This window comes from Hirundo rustica, chromosome 5 (assembly GCF_015227805.2).
Source record: "Hirundo rustica isolate bHirRus1 chromosome 5, bHirRus1.pri.v3, whole genome shotgun sequence".
NCBI classification, from domain to species: Eukaryota; Metazoa; Chordata; class Aves; order Passeriformes; family Hirundinidae; genus Hirundo; species Hirundo rustica.
Window position 1 is genome coordinate 71,730,804 of NC_053454.1, and position 12,654 is coordinate 71,743,457.

At 38.0% G+C, this 12,654-nt stretch overlaps 1 protein-coding gene across 1 annotated transcript in view; it reads left to right on the top strand.

Annotated features, from left to right (window-relative positions):
• NAA15 (N-alpha-acetyltransferase 15, NatA auxiliary subunit) overlaps positions 1 to 12,654 on the top strand; it is a 34,954-nt gene that overhangs the window by 11,285 nt on the left and 11,015 nt on the right. Inside the window, exons 2-12 of the mRNA XM_040064082.2 lie at positions 1,567 to 1,651; positions 2,466 to 2,570; positions 3,157 to 3,314; positions 5,051 to 5,185; positions 5,357 to 5,510; positions 7,573 to 7,692; positions 8,369 to 8,464; positions 8,598 to 8,704; positions 9,119 to 9,191; positions 9,896 to 10,065; positions 10,562 to 10,714. Coding sequence (XP_039920016.1) covers positions 1,567 to 1,651; positions 2,466 to 2,570; positions 3,157 to 3,314; positions 5,051 to 5,185; positions 5,357 to 5,510; positions 7,573 to 7,692; positions 8,369 to 8,464; positions 8,598 to 8,704; positions 9,119 to 9,191; positions 9,896 to 10,065; positions 10,562 to 10,714 — 1,356 coding nt within the window. The remainder of the gene's footprint in view (positions 1 to 1,566; positions 1,652 to 2,465; positions 2,571 to 3,156; positions 3,315 to 5,050; positions 5,186 to 5,356; positions 5,511 to 7,572; positions 7,693 to 8,368; positions 8,465 to 8,597; positions 8,705 to 9,118; positions 9,192 to 9,895; positions 10,066 to 10,561; positions 10,715 to 12,654) is intronic.

The window sequence follows — 12,654 nt, forward strand, 5'->3', positions numbered from 1 at the left end:
AGGTGGTCTTTGAAGGTCTGCTCAGGTTGAAACCATGCCAATTCTTTTGTGGATCTGTTCCTCCTTGAGTACATATTGCTTGCCCTCTCTGGGCATTTTCTTCTCTCTCCTTTGCTGTGTGAGCAATTCCCTTTCTCCTAAGGGCGGTGACAGAGTAGGGGGAGCAAGATGGGTGGTTTGCAATGCATCTTGGTCTTCAGTCATGTTATTTCAGCTGTATGACTTTAATACCTAGGAAATAATACATGCCCTTAGTGTTTGACTGGTTTTTTTTTACACCTTTGAAGTTTATTGTTGGTGTTTCCAAGAGAAAACGAGACATAAAGAGAAAACAGCATAAAACGCAGAAGTTGTAAACGTGCCGTTTTCTTTTTTAAAGCATTTCCCCTAATATTCATGTAACTTTTTAAAGTTTTATTTTTAGAACCTTCTGCTTGAAGGGAAGACCTCTTGGGTCTGCCTTTCCTAAATATTTTTGTTGAGAGTGCTTTGAGGACACGTGGTGTCCATATGTGCTTATGAATGCTCTCGGATAATTACTTTGGAGCAGCGTGAGGAAAGATGGAATCCTGAGCAACAACTTACTTAGGAGGACTTGAAAGCTCTCAGCTGTACCCAATTTTTTACACCCCTGTCAGCTAGCCTGCCACCAGAACAGATTGATCAGTCAGTGAGGTCCTGTTATGAATGACTTTGTAATTAATAACAGGATTAATACGGGTCGCTGCTCAATCAGTGTGTGCTCCTGTACTCCTGGGCTCATAAATGTTTATTTTCTTACAATAAAACTGAATGTAAGAGGTTCCAAGCATTTGCTGAAGTGACTGAAAATGTATGAATTGGCATTTATAATGCTATTTCTTTGGCTTATATTTAAATATGAGTGCAAGAAGTATATTTACATAACTAAAATACTGCAACTGGTTTTAAAAGTTCATGCTTTGTGCTGTTGCGCTTTGCAGTCGCCTTGCGTAACGAATGAGACTCAGACAAAAGAGTTGGAGTTAGAAAACAGCAGAGGAATGTTTCAATTTCCAGTGTGGCTAGATAATGTTACTATCTGCTAGCTTTGGAAGTTTGGATGATTGAGATATACGCTGCAATCAAACTGAGGGTACGAGGTTGCTTTCAGAGGTGGTTTAAGCCAAGTTCCAGTGATTTATGTGTCTTTCCAGCTTGTGTGCTTGTTGGAGGTTGTCTCATGGAGTTGCCGTCCAGGATAATTGGCCAAAGTGGGTCCAGTGCTTAGCAGTGTAAAAACATAAGGTTTGGTTTCATATTAAGGGGGAGTTGGATCTCTTTAGGCACTTAAACTTCCTGTGGTGTCTTGCCTGTGAATCTGCTGTGTGATGTCTTCACTTACACGTTTAAACTCATGGTGTTGCTAACTTATTTTTTTTTCTGACAATTGAAAGAATTTTTAAACACAAGAAGCTCAATAAACAGGGTTCATTAAAATATTAGTACGTTTTCTAAAATCTGTAGCTCTACTGATGCTTCGTTTCAGGCGTGCATAAATACTTTCACTCTATTTTTTTTTAATAAACTTATTTTGTTCTTCAACAGAGGTGTTATGAGCATAAGCAGTATAGAAATGGGCTGAAGTTCTGTAAACAGATCCTTTCCAATCCCAAGTTTGCAGAACATGGAGGTAAGTTTTCAAATGGCACGTGCTCTCTTTTTCACTGTACTTTACAATAGAGTAATTATTTTAATTTTTTATACCCCTTCACTGCTAACTTTTTGAAGTAGGAAGAGCATCCAAAAATGACAAATGTTGGTAAGATGTGTCATTTTAAAGACTGATCTTACCGACAGTCACAGCTTCCCATTCTTTATCATTCAAGTCTAAGATTCATGGTTCAAGTTTCCTAATACAAATATGCATTAATTAAATCACTTTTTCCTGGGAAATTGATAGTCACTGACATAAAAGTGGAAAACAAAGGGAAGAGCTGAACATTGTTCAGTACTCTGTCAGCTCCGTGGGCTGCTACTTTTTCTGAAGGAATAGTCTTATTTTAAAAGAAAAAGCTGTTTTTTCCTTCACTGTATTTTTAGTCAGCTCTTAATACGGAGTTGAAAGTCTCTGCACTGTTCAGAAATGCTTTGTGGGTTTTTTGCAACTACTTTGGAATTGGTGGATGTGTAGAAATACCAGAGTTGTGAATAAAAAGAAGTCTCCAAATGCTTGTAGAGCAGACAGGTTTAAAATAAAACATTACTGCATATTTTGATGGAAGTAATATAAAGGGTTTATTGCTGTGTATGATATACTTAAGTGAATAATATGACAGTAGAGTTTTCCATGTGAGAGAAGAATCTTGATAATCTCGATAATGTAAAAACTGAATCTCAACTTGCATTTATACTATGTTTAGGGTTGCTGTGTGAAGCTTAGAAAGCATGAAAGTTAACTGATACTTATTTAATATTTCTTTTTTCTTTTTTTTTCTTTTTTTTAGAAACCTTGGCAATGAAAGGACTAACATTGAACTGTCTAGGGAAGAAAGAGGAAGCTTATGAACTTGTGCGCAGAGGCCTGAGGAATGACTTGAAGAGTCATGTCTGTATCCTTTTTGAAACAGGGTTTTACTGATGAATTGAAAAGGTTGATTTCTGCAACTGCTTGATTTCTAGACTAGCAATAAAAGCCAGTTTAAACTTCAGACTGGAAGTTCAGAATTTTCAATTTCCAATAGATGTTTTATCTAAGCTGTCCAAAGGGCAGATGCTTTGCAGTCCTTGCAGGCACAGTTAGCTCACATATCATTCTGGCATGCGTTGTGTATTTTTTATCATTAATCTGCAACTGTAAACTGTTGAGGTGAGCATTTAAGCATGTGATTTGCTTTGGAAGCATGAGGTATTTGTCATTACATTGTTGAAACCTGGTCATATACTTAGAGTGCAGGAAATATGAGCACTTCAGTTGTCTAAAACTGTGTTCAAGTAAGCCTAATAGTGTTTTCAGAGATCCTGTTACTTTATTTCCTCCCCCAGTATGTGAAAAGTAACATTTACAGGGTATTACTGTATACATATAACTGGCAAAGTTCCTGTCCATTTATAAAACAGCTCCTTGTTGCCAGCTGTCATGTTGGAGCTCATTTGTCTCTGCTCAAATTCAGTGGAAGCCTTAATAGAGTTTTCCAGGTTGGCATGTCTATGGCCTTCTTCAGAGGTCAGACAAGAAGTATGATGAAGCTATCAAATGCTACAGAAATGCACTGAAATGGGACAAAGACAATCTTCAAATCTTGAGAGACCTTTCTCTGCTACAGATTCAAATGAGGGATCTTGAAGGTTACAGGGTGAGTATGCATACTGCATTTAATCACCATCTAGGGAGCTGCAGCAAAGGTGGCAGGTTGGTTAATGACACTTTGGAAAAAATAGTTCGATCCAGAGGGTTAAAACTAGATGCCACTCTTTCACTTCATGGAAGTAAAAGCGAATGTGCTACTGAGCAATTTCTATAAAAGACAAAGATTTCATGGCAAATTAAATGATGTGGTTTCAGCTCAGTGCAGAATTGCCTGCCTTATTTTTTTTTTTATGATGTATAACCCAGCCGTAGACAATCTCCAGTCTCTTTTCTTGAAAGGATTCCTGTAAGTAAGGGGCAATGTGTTTGGAATGTGACTTTTATTCAGGCCAAAGGAGTTTGTATTTGTTAGTGACTGTGTACTATATATCCCTCCACCTTTACATCAGTGGCCCCTGTTTTCTCTTTAGCAGCTGGTAATAACAGAACAAGCAGTGTCCTGCATGAAACATCGTATTTTGGTTCCTGGCCAACTTGGGCATTAGTGGGTGACAGCTCCATTTTTTGTCAATTTTCATCTTTCTAGGTTTCCTTTGAACCTCTGAAGTTGTGTTGTTGAAAACACATTAGTTGGTCTCTGCATGTATTATTTCCTTTTGAAATTAGGGTAACATTAGTATACCCAGGAGCAAGTTCTGTGCTCGGTTGTGTGGAACCGTCAGCTAGCACAGGTCTTCAGAGAACTTATTCCTGAGTCAGGACAATTCTTAATCACTGATCTTTTTCGTATTAGTAATTTAGAAATTTGGTTCTGCTTTTGCTGAGAGAAGATAGCTAAAACTTAGTGTAGGTGCCAAATGCACGTTTGCAAAATGTGTTGGCAAGTTTCTGTTTTCTTGGCCTCTGACTGGATGTGAATACAAATCCTGTAATCTCTAAACATGCAAGTAACTGAATGCATTGAGGGTTTAATGTTAGGATGTTTAGAAGTCAGTAGTTCATGGCTAATCAAATGCTGGTTTCTGAAGAACGTGAATTTGCTCTCAAAACTGGCAATAAGGTTGTGTTTTGGTTGGTTTTTGTCCTTTGCTTTAAATTCCAGCCTCTCCTAGTTCAAAATATTTTGAGTGATTATCATTCTATTAAAACAGCTGTAACCAGTTTTAGTTCTTTGTTAATCCCCACTTCTGACAGTTAAGGCTTTTTCCATAGGAAGTAACTTTTTTCCTTTAAGTTACTTGGAAATGCATTTCAGGAGTCTACAACGAAACAAGTTACAGCATTTTCCTCCGATTAAAATTGCACGATACCAAGCAAATCTGTTGTCTTTTTCAGCTGTAATTATCCTCTTGCCAAAGAATGGGGATGTGTTTGCGTGACCTGTGTTGCCTAAGAACGCTTCCAATTATTTAAATACAGATGTACTTTCAAGGTTAATTTGAAACACCGGTAAATGTTCCTGCAATTCGAACCAAGTATCCTTAATTGTGTTCTGTTCATAAGTGGTTAGACAGGAAAAGCATGTGTGTCATGCATTAACAAAATTAGTCTGACTCATCAGGATTTGGTTGGACTTGTTATTTTGTGAAGGCTTCTATTTTAATTTCAGTGAACACCATTACGGTTCAAAGTTTGTTCTTTCTCTGGTCAATAAAATGCATACAGAAAACGATTTCGTAGTAACTTCCTTCAGTACTAGAATGTTGAAGACAGAATATTGCCTAATGAATTCTAGAGAGCGTCAGAGTAAAGTCAGGAAAATTAGCAGCTACTTTTTTGCAGGAAACAAGATACCAGTTGCTTCAGCTCCGACCTGCACAGCGAGCGTCATGGATTGGTTATGCCATTGCTTACCATCTGCTGGAAGACTACGAAATGGCAGCAAAAATTTTAGAGGAATTTAGGAAGACACAGCAGGTAAGAGGAGAACATGAAATTGGTATAATAGAGAGTGCTGCTTGAGCCAAAAATAAAACATCCCTTTCACGATGAGAAAACTTTCTGCGGTTTCTTTAGTCAAATGAGTTTGATGCCAAGTTTTCGAATTAGAAGGCTGAGCAGTGTCCTGTGTGTGGCTTTCCTCTGTAGACATCACCTGACAAAGTGGACTACGAGTACAGTGAGCTGCTGCTCTATCAGAATCAAGTCCTCCGGGAAGCAGGGCTCTATAAAGAGGCCTTGGAGCATCTTTGTACCTATGAAAAGCAGATCTGTGATAAACTGGCTGTTGAAGAAACTAAAGGTAATCACTCCCTTCCTGAAGGTACATTTAAACACATAGCATTCAGTGGGATGTCCATACAGTCAGCTTTTCCCGTCCTTTGGGACTTGGATTTGGTTTTAGCTTGATTTATTTAATTTTGCAGTTTATTCAGTCCCTGCCATGCTCTTGTCCCAGTTTGGTAAGACATCAGTGAAGTACAGACATACTGAAACTTTGAAGCTAGCAGGTGTTTCAGACAGGAGATCCTAAGTAGTTTATATTCCATAGAAGGGGTTGCAGAGTGACACAGGTTCATGCTAGCAGCGCTGTTATCAGGTGCACTTCCTTAAAGCGTGCTTTGTTCCTCTTCTGCTTGATGCTTGTACAGTCTTTCAGTGAAACTGTCAATCTATTGAAGGTACTGCTTGTCCTTGGCCCACACTGCAATCTACTTAAACAATTGCTTTAAGTAAAGAAAAGAAGTCCTTTTACTCTAGTTTGTTCCTGTAGATGTTGTAGCTAGTTCCCTGTTTCTGCTAACAGTAATCTCACTGCCTTGTGAAAGGAACCTAGGAATTGAGTAGTGACAGTGTTATGGGAGGTGTGGTGCTTCCTCAGGGAAATTGATTGCAGGTGACTCTCCACAGTAGCTGAATATCTTACTTCATATAAAAGGAAATGCATATAGAGACTACAGTAGCAGAGATCATTTTTGAAACACAGTAGTGGGACTTTATTTTTTATCTGAAGGATCTTTTGACATACTTTATGTTCTGTGTTGACGTGCTATGTGACATACTTAGCGTTTGAAGGTCCAGAGTTAGGAGTGAAATAGGTTTTTTTTTCAAATAGGACTTCATTAAAAATAAACCCGAGACCAAAACACCAAACCTCCTAGCAAGTTACCAGACAAAAGGATGGAAATACTTTGTACTCTCTGTACTTTCAACAAGGGTACAAGGGATGAATTTTTGGGGGGCACAGCTCCCATTGTTGTTCCGTGTGGCTTGGCTGCTGTGCATTCTCTAGAAGAGCCTGGTAATAAATGAGTGTGTACAAATTTTAAGCATGCATGCAAAAGCCACTGTGGATGAAGTACAACTGACAAACACTGAAAATTGTATTGGCATTTACTGCTGTTAGATAGAAAAAAATTAACTTTCACCTCAGAGAAAGAATTTCAGGTTTATTTTCCCAATTCTGTCATTCTCAGTGAGTGAACTGTTGATGTTTTCCTGGGCCCTAGATTCTGTGTGTAGTCCTCGAGTTAATTCTAACTGTGGAAAGCAGCATCTCTTGACAAAATTATGTTAATTGTGCAACATAGGGCAGAAGAAAGGTAAATTTGCATTTTCCTTTTGCAACAGGGTAAGAAAATCTTGCTTTAGTCTAAAGTGATGCTGTTCACCTCTGGTGGGTCGTCTGTTCATGCCTAACATTTGCCAGTAGCAAAGCTTTGTAAAATAGTTTTCCATTGTGAAATGGCAAACTGACTCCTGTTGCAGTTCCAGCATTAGCAAAGATGCGTATACAATTGTTAGACCTAATCTTTACTTTGTCAGTTTTAATTTGTATTGCGGTATCATTAAAAGGAGACTTGTCTGCAGAGACCTGGAAGTTCATTCATCAGATCAATGGCTTGGTTAAAAACACTGAAGTTAGTTTCATGAAATACCAGACTGAAGAACCATTCTCTTGCTTGCAGCTCTGCAATTTCAGTTTGATTTTCAAGATGCTGTATACGTCAAATACCATGTACTGCTTTTAATTGCCTTCTGCAGTAGAAACTGTGCTTAAAGTAACCAGTCACTTCAGTAAGTGAGAAAAAAGACAAATCACATGCATTTTGCATTAAATTTTCAAGTAAGTCTCAGGAATTACGGGCCAAGTTGTGAAATCTTACTATGTAATTGCAGCTATTGTCAAAGTAAAAGCATATCTTGTCAACTAGTTTGTAATGCTATATGTAGTGCTTATCTTTTCTAAGAAATTAGAATCTGCACGGAGTTAAGGGTTATCCAGTCTTTTACTGTAGAGTGATAAATGTTACACTGCTTTAGTACCTTCTTCCTTAATTTAAAACTTGTTATTTTTCACACAGGAGAACTCCTGCTTCAGCTTGGCAGACTTGAAGAAGCAGTTGAAGTCTACAAAGGACTGCAAGAAAGAAATCCTGAAAACTGGGCTTACTACAAAGGCTTAGAAAAGGCACTTAAGCCAGGTAATGATTTGATATCTTGTAGTAAATAAGCTTTTTCTGCATATTTGAAATTAATATATTTATGAAAAGCCTGTATTGCTTTAAATGCTAAAACTATTACTTTAAAAGTCCTCTTTTAAATTTTGCAATTTAGTCACAGCGTGTACATACGGTCGTAATGTTGGGGTTTCGTGAGACAGGCTGGAAATATTTCTTGCGTTGTTGTTACCTTGTCTTATCCAAAATCATAGAGTCATAAAAATGCAATAGGTGGAGTGTGGTTGAAAGAATAGAATTACTTCTTAGATGACAGTTTTAATTTGAAATTTTTCCTTTACTGCCTCTTGTCTTAATCTTATGTTGTAGCTAATACAAGTGGATGGTAGTCTTTGAAGGTTTTAGACAGCAATAAGGCAGGAGCTCTTTTTAAGATGGGAGAGATAAGCAGTTAGTATTCTCATGCTGGAAGAGGAATGAACAGATACTGAGTACCTTGGAGTCATTCAATTCATTAGTTTTAATAAGAAGAAGGAGGAAATTGTGTTCTTTAGGAAGGATATAGCCATTATATTATATTATATTATAGTTGCTCTGTATTCTGGTTCTTTTTCTAGTCAGGTATAAATCACTTTCCCTGCCTCTCTTTTCCTTCTTGCCAGAAAGGAAGGGGAAAGTAAACTGTCAAATTCTCTTCCAGCTAATATGATGGAGAGACTAAAGATCTATGAAGAGGCCTGGACTAAATACCCAAGGGGGCTAGTTCCTAGAAGATTACCACTAAACTTTTTGTCTGGTAAGTGCATTTTTGCTGAGCAGGTAGTGATCAACCCTTGTGTTTCTTGAATTCTGATTTAACGTTATAAACAATTTGCAATTGATGAGTAATGTCTGGTAAAACAAAATCAACAGGTCTTTTTCCTCTCAAGGTGAAAAGTTTAAGGAATGTCTGGACAAGTTTTTAAGGATGAATTTCAGCAAAGGTTGCCCACCAGTCTTCAATACTTTGAGGTCGTTATATAAAGACAAGGAGAAGGTGAGTGTTCTAACAGGTTTTTACACCTTCTACCCCATAACTGGGGTGTATTGAAGAGATAAAGGAAACCATTTCCTTCCATGTTCACTGCATCAGCACTGCTTTAGGTGACCTGGTAGAGCTGGGAGAAAAACAGAGTACATACATTGGTCATGCATGTGCCAAGTTGGGAAATGTAGAAAACTTAAGATGTAACAGTTCTAAGCTGTGTAAGTGTTCACTGAGGGAGGCCTGGTCTTAGTTTGTTAATAATAGAGTGAGATTGAGTACGTTCTCAAACATAATGTAATTCAGGATATTGCAGAGTTTTCGTACCAAAATAACTAGTTTGGGTAACACCAAGTAGCTCAAGTTGAAGTAAAATACTATCTGGCCCACAGGTTATTTTTTCTGTGTCTCGTCTTGCATGTGTAGGTGGCGATCATAGAAGAGCTCGTGATAGGTTATGAAACCTCTCTAAGAAGCTGCAGGTTATTTAACCCAAATGGTGAGTGCTGGGACTGTTGTGCTTCGTGGAAGCAGTGCCTGGTTGTAAGCACTGCGTGTCCCTTCACAGGTGGGGAAATAGGGGGTGAAAAAACAGAGGTGATGTGGGTTTTTTCTGTTTTTCCCCTAACACGGAACTGAACCATAGCTGCCAAATACAAAGTTTGTATTCAAAATATGGTCACTTCTTCTAAATTCTTTTCCTGGATCCGTGAATTCAGTCATCTCTTTGCAGTTTTGAATTCAAGTATGCTATTTTCAAGACCTGAGTTTATCACCGTTCAGGAAACTGAAGTTTGAAAGCTGTGTCTAATTTACAACTACAGAAATGTCAAACAAAAGGCAATATATACTGATAGTACAATCTTCAGGGAGAGGTGCAGTTTTGGAGCTTTTGCTGGGGACTAAGTTTTGTGTTCTTGGAGTTTTTGCATATCTCCTAAGCAAATACTTAGATTTAGGAACAGAATGCACCAACTCCCTTTTCCTTGAAACTCCTGAAGGAGAAGGGAGCAGTATGCACTTAGGTCTTGAATAGACTTAAAAACTCATGTACTCTCCTGGAGCCCGCTGTTTGGAAGCTCTCCTAGGTCTGACAGAGAGGCAGAATTAACTTTAGTAGCTGTGTTTATAGCATTCTACTTCTGGGGTGTTGTTTTAGTAATAAACTGAACAAACAGCCTCTCTCTGTTCTCCTCCTGCCAGATGATGGTAAAGAAGAACCTCCAACCACTTTACTCTGGGTCCAGTATTACTTGGCTCAGCATTATGATAAAATTGGACTGCCATCCCTGGCTCTAGAATATATAAATGCTGCTATAGAAAGTACTCCCACTTTGATAGAACTCTTCCTTGTGAAGGCAAAAATCTATAAGGTAAGTGTGGCTTTATTCTTAGTGACCGAGGTGGGGTTTTCTGCTGCACATGAAAAAGCCACCGGGAAGGTTTTTAACTCAGTAAAGGAGAGGTGTACAGCAAAATGTGAATTCTCAGTTTAAAAATCACACTGATAAATTAGATTGAGTCTTTCATCTGTTCTTACCCTCTGTTTTTTTAGGGGGTAGGAACAGGTGAAAGACTGCTTAAAACAATTTCTCAAGTGCACTATGATATTGTATCCAGATGGGATTATCCAAACTGGTTCTTTAAGCATTTTCAGGAAAAACATTCAGGGCTGAAAGACCAGTAATTCCATGATTAAGAGGAAAGGTATTTAACTGCTTTTTTTTTTTTCCTTTCAAGATCTGTTGCTTTTGAAGAGAGCTATTTATTTTTTTAAAAATCTAAAAACCTACTTCTATCAAGCAGTGAGCAGATAAAATACGCTTGTTTTATAATTGCCGAATCTAACTTAAATTTCTGTCTTTATAGCATGCTGGAAATATTAAAGAAGCTGCAAGGTGGATGGATGAGGCTCAGGCTTTGGACACAGCAGACAGATTTATCAACTCCAAATGTGCAAAATATATGTTGAAAGCAAACTCCATTAAAGAAGCAGAAGAGATGTGTTCTAAGTTTACGCGGGTTTGTTGCACTTAACTAGAGGTCTTTGGAATAATGTGGGCCTAATCCCTTGTGGAATAACTTCTTAACTTTCTAACTTTGCACTTCTTAATGTTTTTAACTTTGCACTCAGCTTCACTATCATGTTTAAGTTCTGTTTCAGAGCGGCTATGGCTGCTTGCTTCAGTTATGGTAGTCCATAGCAGGGTTTGAGTTAATCTTGGATAAGCATGATTCCATAGTAACAAGTGAAAACTCTGTAAAGCTTGGATTTGGTTATTTTTTGCCAGGTAGGAAAAATACAGCATGCCTGTTTTAGAGAGAACTTCTGAGAAAATAATTTTTGCACAATAATCTTTGGGTTTAATGTTGATTCTGTAGGATGCTTGAAAGATCTGGTAAAGTTGTCCCTGTCTCTTTTTTCTCATGGTAGTTAAGTTAGAGAATTCAGATGTCTCTCGGAACACAATTTTTGTTTGGCTAACTGCTGATAGCCTTTGTGAGATGTGTGTGAACAATGTTTCCTCTCCAAGTCCTTGTTTATCAGTGATGAAGGAAAGCTGCATGTTCCACCTCTTTTATTTTTCCATGTTCCTACACATGGCAAATTATCTGGAAGAAAAGTATTGTGTTATGGAAATTGCATGATTTCTGTAACCCCATTTTGATAGGTTTGATGGTCACACAGGTTAGTTACTTTTTTAAATGTACTTTGATATTATTCTTTCATAACTGAAAGTCAAAACAGCTCAGTGAAGTCTCTCCAGGCTATTTGTCAAATGATAGTTTTGGAATATTGGCAGTGTCATTTGTTTGTCTATGGGAGAGAGGCAACAAGGGATCTACCTGCGAAAGTAAAGCCTTTTCTCTTTGTTGTCCCATTTTCTCCTCTCTTAAAGAGCAGGAGAAACCTGGAATGTAAGCTGGGCTGAATGGAGAGAAGGGGGAGTGGTGTTTATAAAGGAGATCTGAAGGATCTTGTGAAATGAAGGCTTTGTGCATACAGACATGAGGGGAGGGGAAGTTCTGTTTATATATGCTCAGTAGCTTTGTGTGGGAGTTTTGATGCAAACCCACTATGAATTTAAGTTAATTTGACTTCCCTCAATGCCTTAAGCAGCTCTAAGATGATGTTAAAAGGGAAGCATACCAGTTACCCAAAACTGAACTTGGAGAATATCATTTGATGATGTCGTTCTTTAGAATCCTGTTTATCTTCATTTGATCTTGCATCTAGTGCTTAAATACAGGCTTCTTAATTAAAAAGCAATAATTAGAGGAGGCCTAGATTAAGCATAATGGAAATAGAACTGACACTTTTTCTTCATTTTTAGTTGCCTAAATCAGGCTGTTTTGAACACTGCCTTTCTCTTTCATTGCTAAGTTCTGTGGATCCGTGCAAGTATAATATATATCATAAGACTGGAAAGACAACTATAATCCCCTTTTTGAACCAGAAGGTGTCAAAGTTAGCAGTATTCCTTTTGCCTTGCTACTCCTCTCTAGTACTGATTGCATTAGAAATAATCCCCTACTACAACTGTGAGGATGCTTAGCTCAATCAGCAGTTCTCTGGGAGATGCAGAGGGCAGTTGAGGGGAGGAAAAAAAAATCCTGCAGGATTTCCTGCAGGTGTCAGTGTCTTGCTGTGGGCTAGAACTTTCCTGCCATTTTTTTCCCATGCCACGATGTGTTATTTGTGTGCACACAGTATTAAAAACACTGAATGGAGGTCTCTCTGAGCCTAAAGATGAGGAACTGTCACAGTGTAATGGTCACTGCCTGGCTCTTCATTGTATCTTTCTGACTCTTCCAATAGGTGTAATAGAAGATTTTTGTATTTGTTTTAATTAATCAGCAAAGCCAGTCAGTTTTAACTGTGGCATTTCCAACTTTCAAGACTCCAGTTCTGAGATTTAATGTTAATTTTCTTTGTTTCTGCTTTTAATTAGGACAAAATA